At 44.4% G+C, this 26,473-nt stretch overlaps 1 protein-coding gene across 1 annotated transcript in view; it reads right to left on the bottom strand.

Moving 5' to 3' along the window:
- lhx6a (LIM homeobox 6a) overlaps window positions 1-24,162 on the bottom strand; it is a 71,194-nt gene extending 47,032 nt beyond the window's left edge. The window contains exons 1-5 of the mRNA XM_072239857.1: window positions 24,079-24,162; window positions 23,443-23,691; window positions 22,231-22,302; window positions 20,725-20,907; window positions 18,350-18,471 (exon numbers count right to left, since the gene is read on the bottom strand). Of these exons, the coding sequence (XP_072095958.1) occupies window positions 18,350-18,471; window positions 20,725-20,907; window positions 22,231-22,302; window positions 23,443-23,520 (455 nt within the window). The 5' untranslated portion in view covers window positions 23,521-23,691; window positions 24,079-24,162. The remainder of the gene's footprint in view (window positions 1-18,349; window positions 18,472-20,724; window positions 20,908-22,230; window positions 22,303-23,442; window positions 23,692-24,078) is intronic.
- Between the last annotated feature and the right edge of the window lie 2,311 nt (window positions 24,163-26,473).

Here is a 26,473-nt window from a genome sequence, read left to right as displayed (position 1 = left end):
AGAAGAAGCTGTTCCTAAAATGTTGCGTGTGTCTCTTGCTGTACCTTCTGTCTGATGGTAGTAACAAGAAGAGAGCACAACCTCGCTGATGGGGGTCCTTAATGATTGATGCCACCTTTTTGAGGCATCACCTCAGACTGTCTCCTCGATGGTGAGGAGGGTAGTGCCTGTGATGAAACTGGCTGAATTTACAACTTTCCACTGACTTTTCCAATCCAGTGCAGTGGCCTCTCCATACCAGGCGGTGATGTAACCAGCTAGAATGCTCTTCACGTTGCATGAGAGGTGTGGAGAGCATGAAAGTACATGGTCTTTTTCCCTGAGAGGGTTGTCTAGGACTGTTATGGAACAGAATACCTCGGAGCTGCAAGTGAAAGTGGCGTCTCAGGTAGATAGGTAGGTGGTGAAGAAGGAGTCGGAAAAGCTGACCTTCCTTGATTGGTGCATTTGTGTATAGGAGTTGGGAAAATGTCCACTCTATCTATGCCTCTTATCATCTTGTACAGCTCTCATCCTCCTTCACTCCAAAGAGAAAAGCCCTAATGTGCTCAACCTTTTCTCATAGGGCATGCATTCGAATCCAGGCAGTATCCTGCTAAACCTCCTCTGCAGTCTCTCTAAAGTTTCCACAGCCTTCCTAAAATGAGGCATACAGAACTGAATGCAATCCTCAAACTCTGGTCTAACCAGAGTTTTATAGAACTTGCGGTGCTTGAACTTAATCCTGTGACTAGTGAAGACCAGTACACCATACACCTTATTAACCACCTATCAACATGCATGACAAATCTGAGGGATCTATGTATGTGAGCCCCAAGATCCCTCTGTCCCTCCACACTGTAAGGATCCTACAGATATGCTACAGGAAGTATCCTGATGGGTTGTATATCAGCCTGGTATAGCAACTGCTCTAACTCCTCCGTGGATGGTGTCAAGCCCGGCTGCGACAGGAGGAGGGTTGGGCATGGGGCCAGCAACCCCATCCCACAAAAACCCAGAGCTACAGAAACACCAACAGAAGCTCCAAAGACCTCATGCCCGGGAGAGGAAGGATCTTCAATGGGTTATACCTGAGAGACAACGTGACAGACTGACCCAGGACAGAGGAATCTGGTGAGTGGCTGTCAGTGGCTTACGCCCCAGTAGGGGTAATGGCTTAAGAAGAAGAAACTGCCCCTACTGTAGATGGTAAGTAGAATCTTATAAAATGCAGAAAGAAAAATGCTGAAGAAGAAGAAGAAGACAGCAACTGCTTTGCTCTTATACACTTACATCAAATTGCCTCTCATCCTCCTTCGCTCCAAAGAGAAAAGCCCTGGCTCACTCAATCTTTCCTCATAAGACACGCTGTCTAATCCAGGCAGCATCCTGGTAAATTTCCTCTGCAGTCTCTCGAAAGCCTTAACGATGCGGTCAGAACTGAGTGTGGTCCAACGAGAGCTTTATAGAGCTGCCCTATTATTACCATGTACACTGTTTACTCAGTGAGTTTCACAAAAGCAAAAAATCTCATCACATCTTGGTGTGGTCAACTATAAACTAACCTTAATCACGTTAAGCTACTTAGTTTTCTCAGTAAAAACAACCTAATACACTCTGTGGCCACCTTACTGGGTACACATGTACACCTGCTCGTTAATGCAAATATCTAATCAGCCAATCATGTGGCAGCAGCCCAACGCATAAAAGCATGCAGTCATGGTCAAGAGGTTTAGTTGACCAAACATCAGAATGGGGAAGAAATGTGATCTAAGTGACTTTGATCATGGAATAATTGTCGGTGCCAGACAGGGTGGTTTGAGTATCTCAGAAACTGCTGACCCCCTGGGATTTTCACACACAACAGTCTAGAGTTTACAGAGAATGGTGAGAAAAACAAAAAACATCCAGTGAGGGGCAGTTACGTGGGTGGAAATGCTTGTTAATGAGAGAGGTCAGGGGAGAATGGCCAGACTGGTTCAAGCTGACAGGCAGGCGACAGTAACTCCAATAACCATGTGTTACAACAGTGGTGTGCAGAAGAGCATCTCTGAATGCATAGCATGTTGGACCTTGACGTGGATGGGCTACAGCAGCAGAAGGCCATGAACATACACCCAGTCACTGCTTTATTAGCTACCTCTTTTACCTCCTGTATCTAATTAAGTGGCCATTGGGAGTATAATCACTGTCTTCTGTTTTTCACATTGTTCTCTGTAGACTCATGAGATTGTTGTGCATGAAAATCCCAGGAGATCAGCAGTTTCTGAGATACTCAAACCACCCCGTCTGGCACCAACAAACTTTCCATAGTCAAAGTCACTCAGATCACATTTCTTCCCCATTTTGGTGTCTGGCCTGAACAACAACTGAACCTTTTGACCATGTCTGCATGCCTTTATGCACTGAGTTTCTACCACATGACTGGCTGATTAGATATTTGCATCAACAAATTCCATGATGTATGTCAGTGATATTAAACCCGATTCTGATAATGAAAAGCAAACAAACAATTCATAGAACATGAACCACAGTGTCCCCAAGAGCAAGTCCACACCCATAGACCCAGGTCAGCGCTGTGCCGAGTGCCAATGGCTGCAGTCCACAGCCACGGAGCCAGGTCAACGTTGAGCCAGTCCAGGAGCCCGATGGCTACGGGCCACAGCCATGGAGCCAGGTCAGCACTGTGCCGAGTGCCGATGGCTGCAGAATCAGCTCAGTTCTGAGGTGAGTAAAGCCTCATGGAGCAGAGAGCTGAACACTGGTTCAGATATATTGAAAATGAATGCATTCTTTAGCTTGTATCAAATTAAAACGTTTTGGAAAATATTTGAAACTATCAATGTGTGAAATGTAACTAACTGCATGGAGATTATTTGCCCGTACAATGGCAGGCCAGTCTGACCTCCCACAGGGGGGATACACAGCTGCTAATTCTTCTGTAAGTTCCAGTTTAATCCGAGGAAAATCAGATTGGAAATAATATGGGAGGTACTAATAAAGAAGATTGTTTTCCCATCTCTAAAGAAGACAAGCTGTTACTGTACTAAACTGATAAATGAAGAATTTGATCTGCAGACCGGTTTCTGATTGAACTTTATAACTGAGGCTTTAGAAGGCATTCGGCAAACCACATATGGAGTATTGTGAGCAGTTTTGGGCCCCTTATCTGAGAATGGATGTACTGCCATTCAAGAGGGTTGAGAGGAGGTTTATGAGAATGATCCTGGAAATGAAAGGGTTAATATATTATGAGCGTTTGATGGTTGCGGCCCTGTATTCACTGAAGTTTTGAAGAATGAGGAGAAATCTCAATAAAACCTATCAGATATTGAAAGACCGAGATAGAGTGAACGTGGAGAGGATGTTTCCTATAGTGGCAGGGTCGAAGGCCAGAGGGCATACCGTCAAGAGAAGAACATCCCTGTGGAACAGAGATGAAGAGAAATTTCTTTAGCCAGGGGGTGGGGAATCTGTGGAATTCATTGCCACGGACAGCTGTGGAGGCCAAGTCACTGGGTATATTTAAAATGGAATTTGATAGGTTCTTGATTAATAAGGGTGTCAAAGGTTATGGGGAGAAGACAGGAGAATGGGCATTGAGAGGAATAATAAATGAGTCACGATCAAATGGCAGAATAGGCACAATGGGCCGAATGGCCTAATTCTGTTTTTACATTGCACGGTCTAACTTACATGGGAGGTAGTTGTCATCTTAAACCACTTTGCCCGCTCCATAAGTGCAGTTTAACATCAATGTATACACGCTACTCACACATCACAGAACTCTAGCAGAGTCCAGTTACTCCAACAGGTTAATCTTCCAGATTTCTAAATCACACAGCCAAAATCATTGCAGCCCTGAGACAGCAGAGGAGTACAACAATCCAAACTACTGCCAATCCCACTTCCTGGAATCAATTTCCACAGCCATCCATAATGTAAAGCTCACTCACTACCACAATGTATCATGCATTCTAATATAGTGTGGTGTAAACAAAGAGCATTTTTTTAAAAGTCAAAATAAATATTGCAAGTAAAGAAAAGAAACTTCACAGGATAAAATACCTCCTCGATGATGTATATATTTATTCAAAATTCATCTCTGAAGTTTGACTTGTGTTGCTATTTAAACGTTATTTCCAGAACACCATCAATATGAGAGTCACATTTAGATCAAAATGAACACACTGATCAGAGGACTGAGTTGAACAGAAATCACTGCAGTGCAAATTAGGCCAATTGGCCCATTTAACCCATGCTAGCCTTTCATAAGACTAACTAGCTAGTCTCCTGCCCTAACTCTTAGCTCAGTAATTTTGCTTAGAAAGCCATGGTTGAGTTAGTTTCCATGACCATAGAGTCAGAGAGTCATACAGCATGGACACAGGGCCTTCAGCCCATCTAGTCTATGCTAACCAAGATGCCCCATTCTAGCTTGTCCTACTGGCCAGTGTTTGGCCACTCACCCTTTCGGGCAGTGATGTCATGATTGTATCCTGTGCACAATCACAGCACAAAAGCCTGCTTTATACTATTGGCTAAAGATTAGTCTTATTTGTCATCTGTACTTTGAAACAGACGGTGAACTATGCCATTTCTGTAAATGACCAACAGTGAGGATGTGCTGGGGCCAGCCCGCACAAGTGTCATCACATCTCTAGTGCCAACATAGCATGTCTACAATTCACTAACCCTAACCTGTACACGTGGGAGGAAACCAGAGCACCTGGTCACGGGCGAACGTACAAACACCTTACAGACAGTGGTGGGAATTGAACTCTGACCGCTGACACTATAAAGCTTTACGCTACCAGGCTGCCCTTGGTTATTCAGCCAATCACCTTAAATCAGTGCCTGGTAGACCCCCATTCCTTCACCAATCATCCTAAATCAGTGCCTGGTAGACCCCATTCCTTCACCAATCACCTTCAATCAGTGCCTGGTAGACCCCCATTCCTTCACCAATCATCCTAAATCAGTGCCTGGTAGACCCCCATTCCTTCACCAATGGGAACAATATCTTCACAGTTTCAACTAAGATCCTTCACAACTGCTCTCCGAAGTATCCTTTCAATCTCGTCTGCTGCTAGGAAAGCCTCTCCAGTTTCTCTGCACTATCAAAGGTCAACTTTATTCCCCAGTTACATTTCCATGGAGTAGGAATTTGCTGTGGTGTGTTGGTCATTAAACTATTATAAAGAATAAAGAGTTATATAAAAATAAAGTTTGAAGTGCAGATATGGAATTAAAATGTGCATAAATCCCAGCTTTTATTTACAACGTAAACAGCATTATAAACAATGGTTTACAATGTTTACAGTGCAGTGTAGTGATTGAGGCAATAGATAGAGGAGTCTAACTAGAATGGTTGATCAGATTAATGGCCTGGGAGAAGAAACTTTTAAGAAAGTGTGAAGTTTTTTGTTTTAATTGGAAGTTTTGAAAATAGAACAAAAACTTTTTTTTTGTTCTGTCCAAGTAACTGAACAACTTCAGCTTGGAATCCACTCTGGTAAATCTTTCCCTCACTGACTCCTTCACCTCCCCGTCCTTGCCAAGGGACATGCTGAGGGACATGTTTGATGGTGTCCATCCCTGGCTGAGGTATGTCCTGCAAATGGTGACTTCAGAGCAGTTAGTGTACTTTATCCTGTGCGCTCTCCTGACACAGCTGGACCCCCAACAACATTCCTCCCCATCCTTTAAATAAAATACAGTGGGTAACTTCACTCAGCTTAACTCAGCCTTTTACTGAACTGTTCTCACAACCTATGGACTCACTTTCAAGGACTCTTCTATTCATGTCCTTGATATTTATTGCTTATTTGTGTATTATTATTATTTCTTTTTTCTTTCTTTTTGTACTTGCACAGTTTGTTGTCTTTAGCACACTGATTGTCCATCTTGTTATGTGTGGTCTTTGTTTCTTGGACTCACTATGTATGTCCACAAGGAAATGAACCTCAGGGCTGTATATCGTGACATATACTGTATGTACACATATGCTTTATTCTCATTCCCTCAGTCAGGTATTAACACAACATAAAGAGACTGGCAGTAGGCCACAGCCATGGAGCCAGGTCAACCCAACGAGGCAAGTGCTGATGGCTACATTTGGGCTATTCTGGTTTAGACCATAAGACATTGGAGCAAGGCCATTTGGCCCATCGTTTCTGTTCCACCATTCCATCATGGCTGATTTATTATCCCTCTCAACTCCATTCTCCTGTCTTCTTCCTGTGACCTTTGACACTCTGATTAATCAAAACCCTGTCATCCTGTGCTTTAAATACACCCAGTGACTTGGCCTGCACAGCCATCCCTGACAATGATACACCACCCTCTGGCTAAAGAAACTCCTCCTCATCTCTGTTCTAAAGAGATGTCCTTGCATTCTGAGGCTGTGCCCTCTGGTCCTAGGCTCCCTCACGAAAGGAAACATCCTCTCCACGTCCACTCAGTCTAGGCATTTGTGCCCTTGTGTCTGTTGGGTGGGGCACCATTCGCACAGTGCTCCTAAACCTGAGCATCACAACATGTATGAATATCACAGCGTCTACACGCCAGTGATGCTCCTTTGTCACACGTATTGATCCAATGTGTGGCCCCTTTTGCAAAGGCACATTAAACGTACCCTAACTTTGGTTCATTTGTAACATCCTGAAGGGTAACAGAGCTGCCAGGTGACACGTTATCACCCAGAAACACAGGCATCTCTTTTCTATACACAAGCCACATTAAATAACACACTGGTCAGATACGACAATGCATTTTCCACAGGTCATCGTCACCACTCTCTGTGGTGCCTGTGTGGAACACACTGCCAGAGCTGCTGGTAGAGACAGATACATCAGGAACATTTAAAAAACTCTGAGATAGGCATATTGATACATCCTCTTTGATGTCGCCCCATTTTCCCCCAGTCATCTAAAAATAGTGCCTCCTCATATTAGCCATTTCCGCCCTGGGAAAATGCTCCTGGCTGTCCACTTGATCTGTGCCTTTTATCAACTTACACACCTTATCAAGGTGCCTCTCTTCCAATAATGTCCAATCGAAGAGATTATTTCTTTTCTTAATGCAATTAACTAAGATTCCTTTTTCCCTACCTTAAGCCAGGGCTTTTCATCTTGCCATATCGTGGCAGTCACCCCTATCAGCTAAGTTCCTGGTCAGCCACTGTTGGCCTGCCTGTCGAAAACCATTCCGGCCTCTAACCAGGAGCAATTGGGTTTCCTCAATAATGGGAACACAGGCATGAGAAAGGGTCTTGTACTGCGAGCTTCTCATCTCTCTACAATGTTGCCTGTCTTGAGTTGAAGATGTTTTAACACAAAGGTGGGTAAGTTCCCAGGGTCTGACGAGATGTATCACAACATTTATTTACTTTTTCAGGTGAATACCCTGCCACCACCGAGGTCTCATCACAAGGACAGTGAGCTGTTTACTATATACCTGTCCTGTGCATTTTGAATTATATTTATTATCTTACTTGCGGCAATATTTTTACTTTATGTGCTGTGTATGTTGTGTGGGTGTACCGAGGAACATTGTTTCATTTGGTTTTATATATGTACAGTTAGATGGCAATAAACTTAAACTTGCACTTCAGGTACAGCCCAGAATTAGACCCTTCCGGCTCAAAGTCCACACCACACAACTGCACCCCATGTGACCAATTAACCGACTAACCTGTACATCTTTGGAATGTGGGAGGAAACCAGAGCACTTGGAGTAAATCTACATGGTGACAGGGAGAATGGAGAGACAGTGGCAGGAATTAAACCTGGGTCACAGGCGTTACACTAACACCTTCATGCCTGAGCCATACCGAGATGCTCTGGAGGGTCTTGGATGGTACAAAGGATGGCACTGGAGATTTGACAGAAATGTTGAAACTCTCTCATCCACAGACGAAGAGCCAGATATCTCCTGGACTTCCATGCCAATATCTCCTGGACTTTCATGCCAATTTCAAACCCCTCCCATTTGCTGGCGAAGAGCCAATATCTCCTGGACTTCCATGCCAATTTCAAACCCTCCCATCCATAGGCGAAGAGCCAGATATTTTTTGGAATTCCATAACACAGGTAAAGCAGAAATAAATCAGGTAATTACAGGCTAGTGAGTCTAACAAGTGTGCAGGGAAATTATTGGTAAAAAAAAAGTCCGCAGGGAAAGGCTGGGAGAGGTGTAGATTGATCAGGGATCAAAGAGTGAAGATAAACTTTACAAGTTGTTGCGGGGACTTGAGGACCTGAGTTATAGGAGAATGGGATTGAGAAGAATAATCAGCCATGATGGAATAGTGGAGCATACTCGATGGGCCGAATGGCCTAATTCTACTTGTGTGTCTTATGATTTCATGATACAGAAAGGGTGAATAGGTTAGGGGGTCATTGTTCCCTGGAGCACAGGACATCGAAGAGAGATCTGATAGAGGTTTACAAAATTATGAAAGGTACAGATAGGGTAAATGCAAGCAGGCTTTTTCCACTGAGGTTGGGTGAGACTAGAACTAGAGGTCGAGAATTAACGGTGAACTGTTTAAGGGGAACATGAGGGGAAACTTCTTCACTCAGGGGGTGGTGGGAGTGTGGAACGAGCTGCCAGCGCAAGTGGTGGATGTGGGTTTGATTTCAACATTTAAGAGAAGTTTGCATAAGCACATGGATAGGTGGGGTCTGTGAGCTATGGTCTGGGTGCGCGTCGATGGGACTAGGCAGAATTCTAGTTCAGCACGGACTGCATGGGCCGAAGGGCCTGTTTCTATACTGTAGTGTCTGTGACCGTACGATTCTAGGACTTGGGTGAAGATTGGAGAGGCAACGGGAGAATACTGAGATTGAAAACAGGACTAGAGCGGCGCCCTGTCCAAATGGTTTATAATTGCATGGAACCCAGTTCAGTGGGAGCATTCGTGGAGGTGGCGATCGAGTATCGCTGCTGTCCCGCCGTGTCGTACACGGGGCCTGGCGAGCGGCAGGTGAGTTCCCACCACACGCCATTGGAAGTGGACCTACCCTGCTTCCCAGCACATTGTCACGCTAATTCCCCCACTCCGCTAATTAGTTCGGATAGTTTTGGGGATGTTCGAGTTGGGGAAGGGACGTTTCCAGTTTTAACTGCCGGGGGGAATACGTGCTGAGGCTCGCAGAGAGAGAGAGGAAACACGTGGCGTTCTGGGTACCTGGAGTCGGCACAGTGATCGGACTCTAAGCGCAGCCCCGCACGCAGGAAGTTGCAGAGGTCTGCAAAGTAAGCCAGCTCCATCATGGACACTAGCCTTTAGATTTCCGAATGATCCATGAACTGTTGAAAACTGCCTCACTAAGTACAGGAGATTCTGCAGATGCTGGAAATCCAGAGCAACACACACAGAATGCTGGAGGAACTCAGCGGGCCAGGCAGGAGTCATTCCCACTCGAGATCAATGAAGTATTTGTTATTATTGTTGTTGTTGTTTATTCCTCTCCATAGATGCTGTTTGACCTGCTGAGTTCCGCCAGCATTTTGTGTGTGTAATACGACCTCACTATAGAACATAGACCAGTACAGCACAGGAACTGGCGCTTCAGCCCACAATATTGGGCCGAGCCAATCAAGTTAGTTATCAAAACTAATCTCTTCTGTCTACACAATGTCCATATCATTCCATTTCCTCACATCCACCTGCCTATCTAAACGGCTCTTAGAAGTACCTAATGTATCTGATTTGCCTCTACCACCGCCCCAGGAAGCGCATTCCAGTGACCTACCATTCTGTGTAAAAAACTTGCCCCTCACATCTTACTTGAATTTACCTCCTCTCACCTTAAGTACATGACCTCTGGTATTAGACATTCCCACCCTGGGGAAGAGATGCTGTCTATCTACCCTATCTACGCCTCTCACAATCTCATAAGCCTCTCTCACATCCCGCCTCAGCCCCCAGGCTCCAGAGGAAACAAAGTGTTTGTCCAACCTCTCACATACCCTCAAGTCCATTTTGATCCATCTTAAACTATTTATTTTTATATGTTTCTTATAGTAACGTTTATGAATTGCAAAGCACTGCTGTCGTAAGGTAACGAATTTCACGACATGTGCCAGAGATACTGAACCCGATTCTAATTCCGAAGAACCGCGGTAACTGACAGGGACAGGTGTAAGGAACCGGCCAAGGCGTTCGCCGTTCTGCTGACACTGTGGGTCCCAGCCCGGCGCCCTTAATTCAAGATCCAAGATTGCTTAATTCCATTTCCAGTACACAAGTGAAAAGGAGAACGAAATAAATTTTACTCCGGATCCGATGTAGCACAAGTAAAAACTCAATAAGATAAAGAACACAAAAATAAAAACACAATAAATATTAATATAGAGAGAACTTATTGATTGATTGTACGTCCATACAGTGGCGCTAGGTGCAGGAGTGTCTGTACATGAGGTGATTCTCACATAAAGTCGTTACTCAAGAGTCGTGATGAAGGGTCTCAGCCCGAAACGTCGACTGTTTGTTCCTCTCCATAGACGCTGCCTGACCTGCTGAGTTCCTCCAGCAATTTGTGCGTTGCTTGGATTTCCAGCATCGGCAGATTTTGTGGTCTTAATGATAAAGTAGTTGTGCAGGGGTGGGTTAGTGGGTGGAGGTGTTGATCAGCCTTACTGCTTGGGGAAAGTAACTGTTTTTGAGTCTGGTGGCCCTGGTGTGGATGCTACAAAACCGCCTCCATGACGGGAGTGAGACAAGCAATCCATGAGCAGGGTGGGTGGGATCCTTCGTGATGTTATGAGTGGGGTGTGTATTCGTGTTCAATCTCAAACTTAGGTCTGTGATATTTTTTTAATTAAATCGGGCTTGACTGATATTTTACAGCCCCGCGGTAATGAGGAAAGATCAAATTATAACCAAGTAAACAATCTGCTGGAGGTACTCAGCGGGTCGAGCAGCACTTGTGAAGGGGAAGGTGTGATCGACGTTTCGGGCCGAGACCCTGCGTCAGGAGTTGCTGGTCGGGCGCCGGAGGCAGCCACCTCTCCCTTGATATCCGACTGTCGAGGACAAAGAAGCGGGCAAAAAAACCATTGCGGACGCTGCCCGCCCAGCAAACGGCCTTTTCCAAAATGCCCCTTTTGCAAAGCGCTACAGGGCTATTAAACAAAAACTTCACACCATCTTAAAAATGTCTTCCTCCAGGCTGTTAATCTGATCAACCATTCGAACTGGCTTCCTAGCCCCTCTATGTATTACCTCAGTCACTCAGCGCACTGTAAACACTTTGAGCCATTTGTATAATGTTGTTTACATTGTAAATACATGCTGGTATTATGTGTTTATGCATATTTTATTCTATATCCGTATTTCAACCTCTAAGGTAATTTTAGATATTTCTTTTTTTATTCTTATAGTGATTATTCTTACAATCGTTGAAAGATGCTCTTTTTGTTTGTCGTGCTCTGACCACATAAAATTCCCAATACATTTAAACGTATACGGTGAATAAAGTTAATCCTTGATTTTTAAACAGTTCCCTAGTACAATACAGTGGGCTCTTGACCTCACAATCTACCTCATTGTGATCTTTTTCACTGCACTGCACTCTCGGTAGCTCAAACACGGGGAATTCTGCAGATGCTGGAAATTCAAGCAACACACATCAAAGTTGCTGGTGAACGCAGCAGGCCAGGCAGCATCTCTAGGAAGAGGTACAGTCGACGTTTCAGGCCGAGACCCTTCAGTCGGGACCCTTAGTCTCGGCCCGAAACGTCGACTGTACCTCCTCCTAGAGATGCTGCCTGGCCTGCTGCGTTCACCAGCAACTTTGATGTGTGACTCTCGGTAGCTGTTACCTATCTGCATTCTGTTACTCTTTTACCTTGTTCTACCTCAGTGCTCTGTGTAATGATCTGATCTGTATGAGCAGGATGCAAGACGAGATTTTCACTGTGCATGTGACAATAATAGACCACTATCCAAGTCCTCTGTTCTGCGCTGAGTGCGGTGACCATTACAACCCTGCTCAAAGTTAGGTAGGGTGCAGGTTGATGCCAGGAAGGAGAGACGTGGGATCTTGCTTGATTAGGGTCATAAGACAGGGTGCGGTCCCAGCCTGCGGTCCACGGACTCCTTTTTTTAATGACTTTGGTTCATGGCATTAATAAAAGGCTGGGAAGACATAGGAGCAGAATGAGACCACTCAGCCCGTCGAGTCTGCTCCGTCATTTCATCATGGCTGATTTATTCGAGAGACTGATTGCGGGTGTCCTTCCCGGGGAGGGAGAGGGACGGGCGGGGACAGCAAGAGCGGATGGCCGGGGTAGCCGGTATTACACACACACAACGCTGAATCACTTGTGTCTCTGATTGCTCTCCCGGTTAGTACTTCAATTGACATCGCCCTGAGCTTCCGCAGACTCGGCATTGCAGGGCCGGCGGCAGAAATCTTCCTTCAAATAGGCAACGTGGCGGTTTGTTAGTACCCGGCGCAGGGACGCTGCCCCCTCCTGTGGTACAGTTATTGGCCCCTTTCTTTGATAATTACTGAAACTATAAGTAAGATATATAGTTCCTTTCACCGGCGGTGAGGGACCACAGCGCTCTTACCGCCCACGAAGTATTCCCTGAAATATAGACGTTCTCATCATTTGAACTGTAAACAGCCCAAGTGCTTCCTTAATATAGATGCTCGTAATCGTTCCCATTGTTTCACGTTGCAAGTGTAACAATTTCACCGCGTCTACTTTCACCCTGAGTGGTTATTTTTTAATGTCGGGGTGTGTGGAATATACAGGTCTTTTAGAAAGGGAGGGGAATGATATCTGCCCTCTCGCCGTGAGACGGCGGCGACCTACTTTGTAACTTCAGCACATCTCTCTCTCTCCTCTCCCCCGTATTTTATACCTCAAACTTCAAAGTAAATTTATTATCACATCCATGTCACCATATACTACCCAGAGATTTATTTCCTTCCGGGCATTCACAGTACATAGAAAGAAAACACAATAAGAAAACTCGCACGCGACAGAGACAGACAAACAACCAAAAAAGCCAAAGACAACGATCTGTGTAAACACCTTTCCCAACTCCTCCGGCCGCCGTTTAAACATGAACCTGTCTTCTCTGCGCGGCGGAGAATTAAACCCTGTTAGTGAAGGGATTGGACACGGGAGGCAAGCGGATATATCGCCGAACTGTGTGTGGGGAGATGGACAGTCAGGCTTGCGGGTCGAAACGTTCACTGTTCATTTCCTTCCGCAGATGCTGCCTGACCAGCTGAGGTCCTCCCATCGTTTTGTGTGTGGTTCCAGATTCCAGCACATGCAGTCTCCATGTTCCTTAAGTAACTCTTCAGCCAGAGGGCGATGTCATTGCCGCAGGCGGCTGTGGAAACCTAGTCATTGCGCACATTTAAAGCAAAAGTTAACGGGTTCTTGATTATTCGGGGCGTCAAAGGATACAGGGAAAGGTAGGAGAATAGAGTTATGAAGAATAATAAATTAGCCATGATAGAATGGCGAGGCAGACTCGATGGGCCGAAAGGCCCAATTCTAACCCTTTGTTTTATGGTTTCATGGTCTAATAATTCATCGGGGCAGTGACAGGAAGGAACTTCTAATCCCGCCACGTCGTCAAACGAATTAAATTCAGTTAATCGAATAAATCTGGAATTTTAGTGGTGAACGATTTGTCTTTACAATCCCTCTGGTTCGGGAAAACTGTTCCCCTGGCTCAGCCAAGATGTGACTCAGTCCCGGCGAACTGGCCTCAGTAACAGGGTAATGCCGAACCCGATTACTTAGTTGAAAACAAAACCAGAATATAATGTGTTCGCTTTTACTAAATCGCCCGAACCCCTTTTACAAATCTCCGGAACCCCCAGGAAGGGCGCCACGGTAGTGTAGCGGTTAGCGCGACGCTATTACAGCTCGGAGCGTTTCGGAGTGCCGTCGGTAAGGAGTTTGAACGTTCTCCCGTGGACCGCGTGGGTTTCCTCCGGATGAAGACGTAGAGGTTAGTAGGTTAATTGGCCATTGTCAATGTCCTGTAATTAGGCTAGTGGTAAATAGGTAGGTTGCAGGCGGCGCGGCTCGTTGGGTCGGGAAAAGGCCTTTCCCACCTTTATCTCTAAATAAAATAAATAAATCTTAATATCTCCCGCATCACCTCGGGCATGTCCTGGGCGATAAGGACCCCCACCACCAGGGCATGTCCTCTTCTCTTTGCTACTGTTAAGGAGGAGGTACAGGAGCCTGAAGACACACTCAACGATCCAGGAACAGCTTCTTCCCCTCTGCCATCCGATTTCTGAATGGACATTGAGCCCGTGAACAGTACCTCAGCATTATTCCTCTTCCTTTTTTTGCTCTCTTCTTGCACAATCGTTTAATTGTTTAAATATATACTGTATTAGAAGCCGCCTCTATAAAATGAATAAACAGTCGCGCTGATATATTTCTTATGCAATTTATAGTATTTTATTACGTATTGCAATGTACTGCTGCCACAAAACAACAAATTTCTTGACAAGTGGCAGTGATATTAAACCTAATTCTGATTTTGAGCGGTTCCCTGACTCGCAATAATCTGTGTAAAATCAATACACCGTTCAAATTAACGCGGTTACACACGGACAGTATCCGTATTTCTCCACGATAGAGTTGCCTCAGACATCGCTGCTTACGCGCCCAGATGTTAAATGTGCCGCATAATTAGCGGCTCTCCCGGTAATTTATTACACTGACTTCAATTATTCCCAGGTTTAAAGTTTCCTGGAAACGCGGCCTGGATGGTCAAAATGTCAAATGTCAGCACCTCCTAGGGTGGCATTAATTTCTTAAAATCACCTCGTCCCGCCGTTCATTCCCCAAATCCCCTCGCCGGATAAATCGCCTCGTCCCGCGGTTACTTCTTCATAATTCCTTCACCGGATAAACCACGTCCTCCCTCAATTTTTTCCCCAAAACCCCTCGCCGGATAAAATGCAAAAAAAAAAATCATGTTCAGTGCAATAGTATTGCTGGCTGGGAATCTGCCAACTTTAAAATGCAGCGGATTCCGGTTAATTGGGCCATCTGTTAATCGGGGCAGCCGTTTATTCGGAACAACGCTTAAAGAACAAAAACCAATCCCGACATGTCCCAATTTAACCGGAATCCACCGTAAACAGTACTTACAGACTGTTGATGCACAGGGCCTACCTTAACCAATCTACCTCAACAATGTTAACGGGACCACCATTCTCTCGTTCTTGCCTCAGTTGTGTCTGATTGCCTAGAAAGGTCTGCGTTTGGATTATCCTTTCATGAAGTTGTTTAAATAAAAATTGCTTAATTCGAACGCAGTTCGTTAAATGAGGGATAAATATACAATAGTCTTTCAGATTTACCAAAGTCCTTTATCGGCTTAAAAATAAAATCTGCGCGGTGGGTCGTACTCGTATAGTAGTCTATGTGTGAATTCACGCAGTTCAGTTTAACAAATTAAATAAAATGAATTCAGTTGTAAGGCAGGCACAGGAAGTAGAAAAGTGACATCGATTAGGTAACTATTTTACTTCACGCCGTTTGAACCCTGGTGGGTATGACAGTCCGACTCTGTTTGATATTTGAAGGGAAATTAACCTAACAGGCTGTCACAACACGTGTCATGTGCTGTGATATATTTGTAAAACATGTTTGCTCAAATCTAAAAATATTGTTCATTTGACAGAACACGAAGTCAGAATGGGAAAAAAGCTGCGAGTTTTTTTTCAAATAGCTGAACATTAAATAGGGAGCTTGCTGCGGGGATTGGTCCGGTTAATACATTAATGGTGAGAAATGTCTGCTTTGTTAGAACGTACGGCGGGTAACGGCTTGTCTCGGAGAGCCGATATGATGGGGCTTGTATCCAATAACAACCGGTTGCATCACCGTCTGCTATGGAGAGGCCACCGCACAGGATCGGAAAAAGCTGCGGAAAGTTGCAAACTCAGCCAGCTCCATCATGAGCACCAGCCTCCCCAGCATCCAGGACACCTTCAACAGGCGATGCCTCAAAACGAAGGGATCCATTATTAAGGACCCATCAGAAAGGACCTTCCCTCTTCTCATTGCTACCATCAAGGGGGTCGTGCTGAAGCCTGACGACACACTTCGTTTCAGAAACAACTTCTTCCCCTCTGCAGTCAGATTCCTGAAAGGACACTGATCCCATGACCTTACTATTTTTTCTCTTTTTGGCTCTCTTTTTATACCACTTATTTAATTTTATATACATACTTATTATTGTAATATAGTTTTATTATTATGTATTACATTGTACTGCTGTCACATACAACACATTTCACCACATACGGCAGTAATATTAAGCCTGATTCAGATTCTGAAAATCCAGACCCAAACAATCCCATTGGTTTTTTTCCAGACAAGTCCTGGTTTCCTAATGACACGTTTGAAGTGGCACATTTTAAAAATCGTTCCCACAAGCACAGCATCAGTTCAACATAAAACTTGCCGCCATTTCTCGAATGTGCGCACTCACTCCCCTCAAAGCGAAATCGCTCCAGTTCACCTCTGAAAGTGACATTAACAGTGATGTCCAACTTTTTGGTGATCTGCTACATAATACCAAACACCTCCGACCTTCAAACTAACATCAACCTTTCAAGATTCAATATTCAAGGCTATTTACTGTCATTTCCAGGACACAAGTGTAAAGGAGAAATTATTGTTACTCAGATACGATGCAGCACCAACAAGACACAGACAATAAGAAAAAGAACACAATAATAACACACAATAAATATCAATATATATGAGAGCTTACATACAGAGATTGATTGAATGTCCATAAAGTGACGCTAGGCTGTACTATAAAGTGACTGATGGGAAATAATAAAGTGGTGGGATGTGTTAGTGGGTGGAGGTGTTGATCAGCTTTACTGCTTGGGGGAAATAACAGTTTTTGAGTCTGGTGGTCCTGGCGTGGATGCCATGTAGCCTTCTCCCTGATGAGAGTGGGACAAACAGTCCATGAGCAGAGTGGGTGGGATCCCTCAAGATGTTAATAGCCCTTTCCCGGTATCTTTATGTATATAACCCACTTCTGTGTCCACTAAATGTTATAGGAACCCTGCGGAAATTTCACAATCGCAATTCGTTTTTTCAAGGGATGAGTCTTTCCACAGGGTTAGACTTTGCTATTTCACCATTCAACTTCAATGGCTTAATGAGGCGAGAGACCAAGCGACTGCACAAATATCTTCAGGAATTCGCGCCCCGGCCCGATCCACACCGAATCCATTCCACAGAAGGAACATTAATTGGACAATTTGGTTGCAGTGTGCGGGCAGGGTCACAACTCCCCGTTGCGAAAATAGAGCCAGTGTAAGATGTTTCAGCGTGGTAAACACACCGAGAGAGCCGCACAAAACCCGCCGCTCATTACGCTCCGTACTATCCACATTCTCCAGGGTCTGGTTATTCTCCTAGAATTTTTATCAAACAGATGGGTGAAAGATAATGGGACGAGCGATATATAGGCGGATGACGGAAACTGAAATGGGAAGTGTATGGGCAGTTGAGGGGTTTACTCAGCAATTCTACACTCTGGAGCTTACGCCAGCTGCGGACGGGGCTCGGGGAGGGTTTGTGATTTGGTAAACAGACTGGTAAAACTTTCCCTCAACTTTCAAAGCGCCTGCAGGGCTCAATGAGGAGTGGGGTTGGCCGGAGACAGGAGATAATTGGTTCTGGTGACAGTAGAGTCGTTTCAAACTCTCTCTCTCTCTCTCTCTCTCACACACACACACACACACACACACACACACACACACTCGTCTTGTACAGAGATTAAGATTCCGCTAAAGCTCCAGTTCACCCAACATCGGCCCTGCACACTTAGAGACTCAACACGTCTTTCACCTTGAAATGGCGTTTCTTTTGCATGATTAATCAACTAAAGAAATGTCCTCGTCCTCTAGTGGGATATTTTAATATTGTATTTTTGTTGTTATTGTTAATTATATTTTGCTTCGTTAGTTATGCTTTATGATATCAGTTTCGCTACATTAACATAACTGGTTGATATAACTTATACTAGTTAATGTTAATACTTATGCTTCATCCTTTGAGAATCCCTCGCCAAGTTTTATATTGGAGTACTATAAAGTTAACTATATATATGTAAAGCTCTGCGTTTCCTTTTCGCTATATACTGTACAGTATTAAATATAGGTAGATAGATAAATACATACATCATAGAGAGAGGCAGTTATAGATCGATGGATAGAAAAATAGACAGATAGACAAGTAGATGTTATACATCTAAATTAATGCAGTTTAACAAATCTCTTTACCAAACGGGATTATAAACGATGCACATTTGCAGCAAGTTGTAAATGCTTACCTGAAATAATCCACTTTGCAAAAGATTTCTTTGTTTTTAATGTAACAGCTGGCGTGCCTGCGCAGGGAAGTCCTGCAGACGGAACAAGCAAGGCAGCGAACATGCCATATCAAATTATTCACCTGCAAATTAAATGCGGGACATCCATCAACTGTCACTGATCACATCACGCAGTCACCTCGGCTAAACACATCCAGCATCAGACAGCCACCTCGGCTAAACACATCCAACAGCGCACAAACTCAAATTCAGCTCATTCATGAGGAACTATACAATTTATTCAATGTTATTTATGAGATTATAATCTGCGACCCTACCGTGCTATTGTCGGAACGCACAGAGTGTAAAATTCGATTCCTAAGGAACTAACAAGTATTTATCACCAATTGTAACACTTTCTGCCAATACTTCAGACACACTTTCCAGATATATTTTCTATCCTTATTATAAAAACATAGATTGTTATAATTAGGCTTACTTGTGCGTTTTTCATTTACAATGTACTTCATATTAGACTAATTTATTACAATTTATTGTAATATATATTTAGAGGTGCTAACATGCTCCTCTTTGGATTTAACAAAATATTACAGTCGGCTTAAGCTAGAAAAGCAAAAATTGAAAGTTTAATTAAAAAGAATAATATTTAAATTCGTTGTTTAAACCAGTTTATTTTGACGCTGGTATTTGGTTCTAAGTGCACAATATACCTCGATTGCCTGCTGTCTGATGGTTCTTTCTGAATTACGTTCAAAAACGATCATATTTTCATAATGTATTTTAGCAAGGTAATATATGAATCCTCTCGCGATTTCGTGGAAAGGAAAGGCAGGCGATGATAAAAGTTGCTTTCACCACAGCTGATTTTTTTTACACACAGGGAATTGATTTTAATTATTGTCGTAACGTCTCCATACATCTCACCCTTCCATTGGGCAAAACTCGGCAGTGGTAACTTAGAAACAACTGCAAGCTACTCCAGCTGCCAACACAAGATTTGTTTCTTTTTCGTAAATAGGATTAATCTATAAAATATAAACGGATAACGCGAAGGTTCAGAGCGTCAGAAATCGGTGCCCTTCCCCAGAAATATAAACGGGTGAAATTTTGGGTTTACAGCCACTGAACTGACCGGGTGTCCTGTTAACTACCCACTCCTCACGGATGATCTATATAAAAATATAGTCGTTTAATAAAATAAGACTTTGCGCTGTTCAGTCAGTATGCCTGTCGGGTGGTTAACGCTCAACCGGGGGTTAGAAAACAACAGTTTCGAAATCGTTGGTCTGTTTGTGGAGTGTCCTCGACTAAAGCAGCCTGATTCACTTTCCATAGACCTTTATCTACCCAGCATGCATAACGCCTCTTAAATCAACATTAGGGAGTTTGGGACGTTGCCAACGAGACATTTTTAGGTCCGGCAGCGAAGGCACATTCAGTGACAGCTCAAGTCTCGGCCTTGTCGGAAGACATTTTATCTCGGTGTGCGGAGCGTTCTTTACATTATCCATCTGAAAATTTGGGAACGTTATCAATACCCCGGCATCAACCAAAAACAAAAGATCACAAGCGGGGGTCCAGAGAGTCTGAAAATCTACCGGTTGCCGAAACGCTGTTTTATAAAAATTAAGAGTTAACTTTTCGTGTACATAAACAGCATAAAATTTAAAATGAGAATAGACGGAAACAATAGCGGTTCACCGGGATGTTGCCTGGATTAGAGGGCATGTACTTCAACGTGAGGGTGGAGAGACTCGGCAGAGACTGAGCGGAGATATGATGGAGGTTTATAAGATTATAAAAGGCATAGACACAGTAGTCAGACAGCATCTTTCCCCCCAGGGTTGAAATGTCTAATACCAGAGGGCATGTATTTAAGGTAAGAGGGGTAATTTCAAAGGAGATGTCAGGGACAACTTTACTTTTACACAGAGTGGAAGATGTCTGGAATGTGCAGCCTGGGGTGTTGAGAAAGGCAGGTACATTAGAGACTTTTAAGAGACGTTCAGATAGACACATTAATGTGAGGAAAATGGAAGCATATGGACATTGCAAACAAGAGAAATTTTGCAGATGCTGGAAATCCAGAGCAACACACACAAAATGCTGGAGGAACTCAGCAGGTCAGGCAGCATCTATAGAAAAAAGTACAATCGACGAATGTCCTGTCAAGGGTCTCGGCCCGAAACACCGACTGTACTTTTTTTCTATTTCACGCTGTCCTCTCCTCCTCGCGTCCATGACCCCCTTCTCCGTTTTAACTGAAGCTTTGGGCTCTGACTGTTAACTGCTTCGTGCACGATTGTAACTGCGGCATGTCGAAGCGTTTTGCCTGTCAGTGCAAACACTGCTGACCTCCTCCTCAAAACACTCACCTTCAGCAGATATTTATCTAAGATCTCTAAACCACAGCTGGCGCAGATGTTCTTGTCGGCGGAGATGATGGAGTACGACGAGGAAGGCGGGGATGAAATCGAGGGGGTAGACGGGGGACTGGGGGAAGATCGAATCTCATCTTTCTCCATGTTCGTTCCCAGCGTGTCGCTATCCGAATGAGACTGGGGGGGGGGGGGTAGAGACGTGAAAAGTGAATACAACTGTATCATTCTTAAAAGTATCGTAGAACTAGCAAAACAACATTTCCCGTGTCCAGTTTTAAATTTAAATATTGAATTTCGTCCCTACATTCAAACACCATGCTGTTAGGCTTTCCCACGTTACAGTCGGTGGTATATATTCCAATTGATTGCCAGATCCATAGGATTTAAGATACAAAATTGTATTAAAATAAAATCATATAATTTTCACCTCGATAGATAGGATCTTCTGGGTAAATACAGTTGTCGTCTTTCAGTTAAAGATATATTTATCCAGTTCACGTTACACAGATGTACATCGCTGTAAACAAGCGCTGCTTTTGAAAAATGTCTGAGTGTGTCTAAGCCCTAGCATTTGAAAGGCATCTGTCAAAAAGTATTGGTGTTCGATCCTTGATTGTGTTAAACCTCGGAAATCGCTTGAAAATTACTGTTATTGAGTCGAGTGTGTGTGTGGGGGGGGGGTTCGAAGGATTATTAATAAATTGTATCCCCGAGCCTTGGAGTCGGTTACCTATTCCCACCTGTTTAGAACTTGTGTGTGTGTTTTTTAAACAGCCACAAAAACACGCGGGTTTCAGGGCTTCTAAGGATGAACTGGAACCCCAGCTACACGCTGCACGGATAATCTGCCCCGATCGGTGGTCGATTTTAAACAAGATTAGTCGGCCCAGCCATCGCCTCCCACTTTTGACTTGCACTCGAGAATCGAAGGGAAACGCATTCTTTGACACGGCTTGTTGAAAAGGGTCTAAATATTATGCGTTTAGCCAACAAGAAACAAAACACTTCATCTTGTCAGCCGGGCTGATTTATATCTGAAGAACGGGGTTTGATTGGTATCGTTTAAAAATACAAATATGTTAAAACGCTTGTGTTATAGGGAGAAACGTCCGAAGCGCTTAAAGCGCTAACGACTCTGTACAATATAACGCGCCCTAAAGGATTTAAAATCAAATAGTTTCAAATATAGTACTGAGCCGTTATGCAGTCAGCCTGTCAGAAATCATTACACAATGGTCAGTTTCAAGAAAAGATTAAGACTGATTTTTAAAATATATATATATATAAAAACTGCACGCAATATACGATACGGTAAAAATATATTGTTCCCTGTTTGTAACAGCGTTCAGATGTTATGTAAAACTGGGTAAATATTCGAGTCACACCGGGGAGGTGGGGTGAGGGGGGAATTAAATCTCAGATCCGGAATCAGATAAGACAAACGCCGGGTGGACGAAACAAGTTCGGGAGAGTCACATTCGTTGGGAAGATTTCACTTACCACGGTGCGGGAAACGCTGCTTTCCACGCAGCGAGACGCGGCTTGTAGATGTTCTCTGTCCTGTGACATTACCTTCGAGAGAGATTGCAAACCAGAAACATGAAATGCACCGCTTACTACCGCCGTTTCATAAAGGTCTTTAAAGGAGGTCTAAACGTTTATATATGCGGCTAAAAGAATAAATAATATTTTTTCTAGTGGGCATTTACATCCAGGCAACAATACTGCATTTAATGAGGCAATTTTAATTTTGATTCGATCCCTTATCCACTTCACCCTGAGCTCTTGAAGTAATCGCTCACTTTCTGATCAATCTTAGCCAGGGAAATAAACTACCGACAATTAGAACCTGGATGAAATCCGGAAGATAAGTATGTCAATTACAGCTGTCAATCAACATGGCATCCGGGCAACGCGGCTTTGGAAATCTGATTTCCTAAATGGTAGTAATTAAAAATCTAATATTTTTTCGAACGAATGACTAGGAGATGAGGCGTGAAGTAGGCATCTTTTGCAAGCTCTTTTTTTTTAAAACGTTTGATCGAGATTTGCAATTGCAATTGCTCCTTTTTTTAGCTAATGCCGAGGAGGAAGGTAGTAATTTCTGGATCTATAGTGCCGAGTTAAATGAACACAGAGCAGTCTTCGATTATTGGTTTCTATTGCGGCTTGGTGGCTGCAAGTCCGCTGTGTCGGCCCTTTTTTGGCGCTCGGTTCTGCATCTTAGCATTGCATCATCATCTCGTTTCCAGAGGTCTTTTAAAACATTACAGGCTGGTTTGAATATATTCCACCCCAAACCGAAATGGTTACGGGCATAATTGCACTTTAAGCAACTAATTTGAAATGTGCCCACACCAAGCGCGGTGCTGAACTCCATTTGCTCCCGGTTCTTATATTCTACCTTCGAAGATCCAGATTTCAGTGTCCGGCCGATCACTCCCCTTTTACCTTACATCGGGAAATATTTTCTCCCTGGTAATAATTTGTGTAGTTGGAGAGAGATTGGACTTTTTTAAATGTAAAAAGAAATCTGCACAGAACAATCTCTACGCTAATTGCAACGAACTTGCTTTCACGGTCGGGTTTAACAGGGCTGTCGACAGAAAGTTTCAGAAAACTCGTTCTTGTGCCGATTCCAGAAGGACATTTCTCGATCCCCTCTCCCCACCAGCTCACTTCAGTACAACGGAAACTTTTTTTTTTGGTTACCTTTTCGGCCAGGAAACCTTCGGCTAGGACCTTGTTCCCCTCTGGCAGAAGTACCAGGCTCTCGCTTTTCCAGAACATGGGAGCGCCGAGTCTGGGGAGCTGTGGTTCCGCAACACCGAGGGAAGGTCCGGTGAATCTTCGGCGTCCGCCTAGGCGGTTCAGAAATCCAGTTTGCTGGTTTTGGCAGCCGTGTTCGGTCAGAGTACAGCGACGAAGGCTGACAGGGACGAGGGGGTACACTCAGAGGGTCTGAACATCAAACACAGAGTTCGGCAATCATTTGGCGGATAGAGGGAGAGAGAGAGGAGAGAGAGAGACAGACAGACAGACACTCAGAGACAGAGACAGACAGAGAGAGAGAGGCAGAGAGGGGAAGAGAGAGAGACGGAGAGTGTGGGAGGGAGACAGACAGAGAGACAGAAACAGAGAGAGAATGGGAGAGAGAGACAGAGAGAGATAGAGTGGGAGAGAGACAGAGAGAGAGACGGAGAATTTGGGAGAGACAGACAGAGAGAGAGAGAGTGGGAGAGAGAGAGAGACTTACACACACAAACACAAGTCAGGCTGAAGTCTCAGATCTCGACGTCGGCGAACTGTTCGTCGTCTGCGCGCTTCTCCCAAAGACTAAATGCTTACCGGACTTTTGGTTAAAAAAATTCTTCCTTCCAACTCTTCCGCCTGGAGGTAAAGTTGCCGGGAGCAAGGAAGTGGAGGGACTCGCTGTTGTAGGACTGGCCTGTTGTGTCAGATGCTGGGGGCAGTCCGGAGAGAGTGGCTGGTGTAGGACTGGCCTGTTGTGTCAGATGCTGGGGGCAGTCCGCGGCAGGGGTTTAGGGGGGTCTGTTTATTCTAACCGTGTAATCGAGAGTGACTGGCGGGGCCGCGGGACAACGTCTCCCTTCTCTCGCTCACTGTATTAGCGGCGAATCTCTCCCTCAGGCCCAAGGCTCGGGCTCGGGAAAGATTACCTCCACAATTTCTTACGGGCGTTTTATGTGGACGCACAGACCCGTCGCGGTGCACTTGAAGTATGGACTTTCGTTGGGGTCGTTTGGTGCGTTTTAAGACTCACCCCGTCAACGAAATCAAGTTACCCATATTTTTCTTTACAAAAGTTGAGCCTTTAGAGGCTGGCTGCCGGAAACTCGGCGCAATTTTGGTTATTTCCGAAGCTGTGTGCGTGACCCCAGATGGGAGCTGACTTTGCAAGGCGCCGGTCTCAGACCCGCAGTGGGGCCGGAGCCGGAGCCGGTGGATCTCTCTCACTTCCAAGGTTCAGGACGTAACCGGCGCCGGGTCTTCACCCGTACCGCATGGTAGCCAACATGTTCCTTATCAAAGAGATTGTGCGGATACTGGAAATCCAAAGCAACGATGACAAAATGCTGGAGGAACTCAGCAGGTCAGGCAGCATCCTGTCTTGCCAAGTTCCTACCGCTTTTTGAGTGAGATTTTATGATACTATACTAGTTTCGCTTTTTTTTATTGGACTCCGTTTTAAAGAGAGATTCCATGAATGAAAGGGTTAATTTATGAGGAGCGTTTAATGACTCTGAGCCTGTTCTCACCAGAATTTAGAAGAATGAGGGGGATCTCGCTGAATATTGAAAGGCCTGGATAGAGTGAATGTGGAGAGGATGTTTCGTATATAGTGGGGGAGTCTAGAACCAGAGGGCACGGCATCAGTATTGACGAACGTCAATTTAGAACAGAAATAAACAGGAATTTCTTTAGTCAGAGTGGTGAATCTGTGGAATCCATTGTCACAGACGGATGTTGAGGCTAAGTCATTGGGTATATTTAAAGCAGAGGTTGGTAGGTTCCTGATGAGTCAGGTTACAGGGAGAAGGCAAGACAATGAAAGCCATAATGGCAGAACAGACTCGACGGGCCGAGTGGCCTAATTCTGCTTCTATATCTGTGGTTTATGTATGTTTGTGATTTCAATTCATATCAATTGATTGTCGTTATTCCAGAGTATAATGAAAATCCCCACCGGCGTGAAACTCACCGAGTAGAACAGTATACGCTGTAATAATCAACACAACGATAAAAACAGTGACGACGCAATACAACAGAACGATGCCAAGTGTATTAGTGCAGTCTGGGTTCAAGTGACAATAACGGGACAACAAGAGAGGTAGAGTCTCTCTCTCTCTCTGTCTCTCACACACACACACACATACACACACACACGCACACACATACACACACACACACACACACACACACACACACACACACACACACACACACACGCACACAATGGTGGAGGAACTCAGCAGGTCGGACAACATATCTGGGAGAAGAGTAAAGTCGACGTTCCGCGCCGACACTCTGTATCAGGGCTTTTCCAGAGACGCTGCCTGACCCGCTGAGCCCTCCGGCACTTTGTGTGTGTGTTACTTTGAATTTCCAGCATCTGCAGAATCTCTGGCGTTCAGGTAGAGCAAATAGTTTGAGAACTGCTGGGAAGGGGATGTGAAGGAGGTGGTTGGTTATGTGTGTAGCACGTAGGAGTGGGAGACAACATAGAACAAATATTACAGCCCAGTACAGGCCCTTCGGCCCAAGATGTTATGCTGAACTTTTAACCTATTCTAAGATCAATCTAACCCTTCCCTCCTATATAACCCTCCATTTTTCGATCCTCAATGTTCGTATCTAAGGGTCTCTTAAACGTCCCTAATGTATCTGTCTTTACCACCACACCATATATGTTTCATGCACCTACTTAAATTCTGTGTAAACAACTTAGATCTGATATCCCACCCTATACTTTCCCCCAATCACCTTAAAATTATACCGCCCCCTCCTCAAATTAGCCATTTCTGTTCCGAGGAAAAGTTACTAGCTCTTCACTCGACTGACGCCTGTTAGCACAAGACCCGCTCTCTAACCCAGGCAGCATCCCGATAAATCTCCTCTGCAGCCTCTCTAACGCTCCCACATCCCTTAATGAAGTGACCAGAACAGAACACAATGTTCCACGTGTAGTCTAACCAGGGTTTTATAGAACTGCGACATTACC

The sequence above is a fragment of the Mobula birostris genome, chromosome 22 (genome assembly GCF_030028105.1).
Source record: "Mobula birostris isolate sMobBir1 chromosome 22, sMobBir1.hap1, whole genome shotgun sequence".
NCBI classification, from domain to species: Eukaryota; Metazoa; Chordata; class Chondrichthyes; order Myliobatiformes; family Myliobatidae; genus Mobula; species Mobula birostris.
The sequence above is the reverse complement of the archived record's forward strand: the minus strand, read 5'-3'. Positions and strand labels throughout refer to the sequence as shown.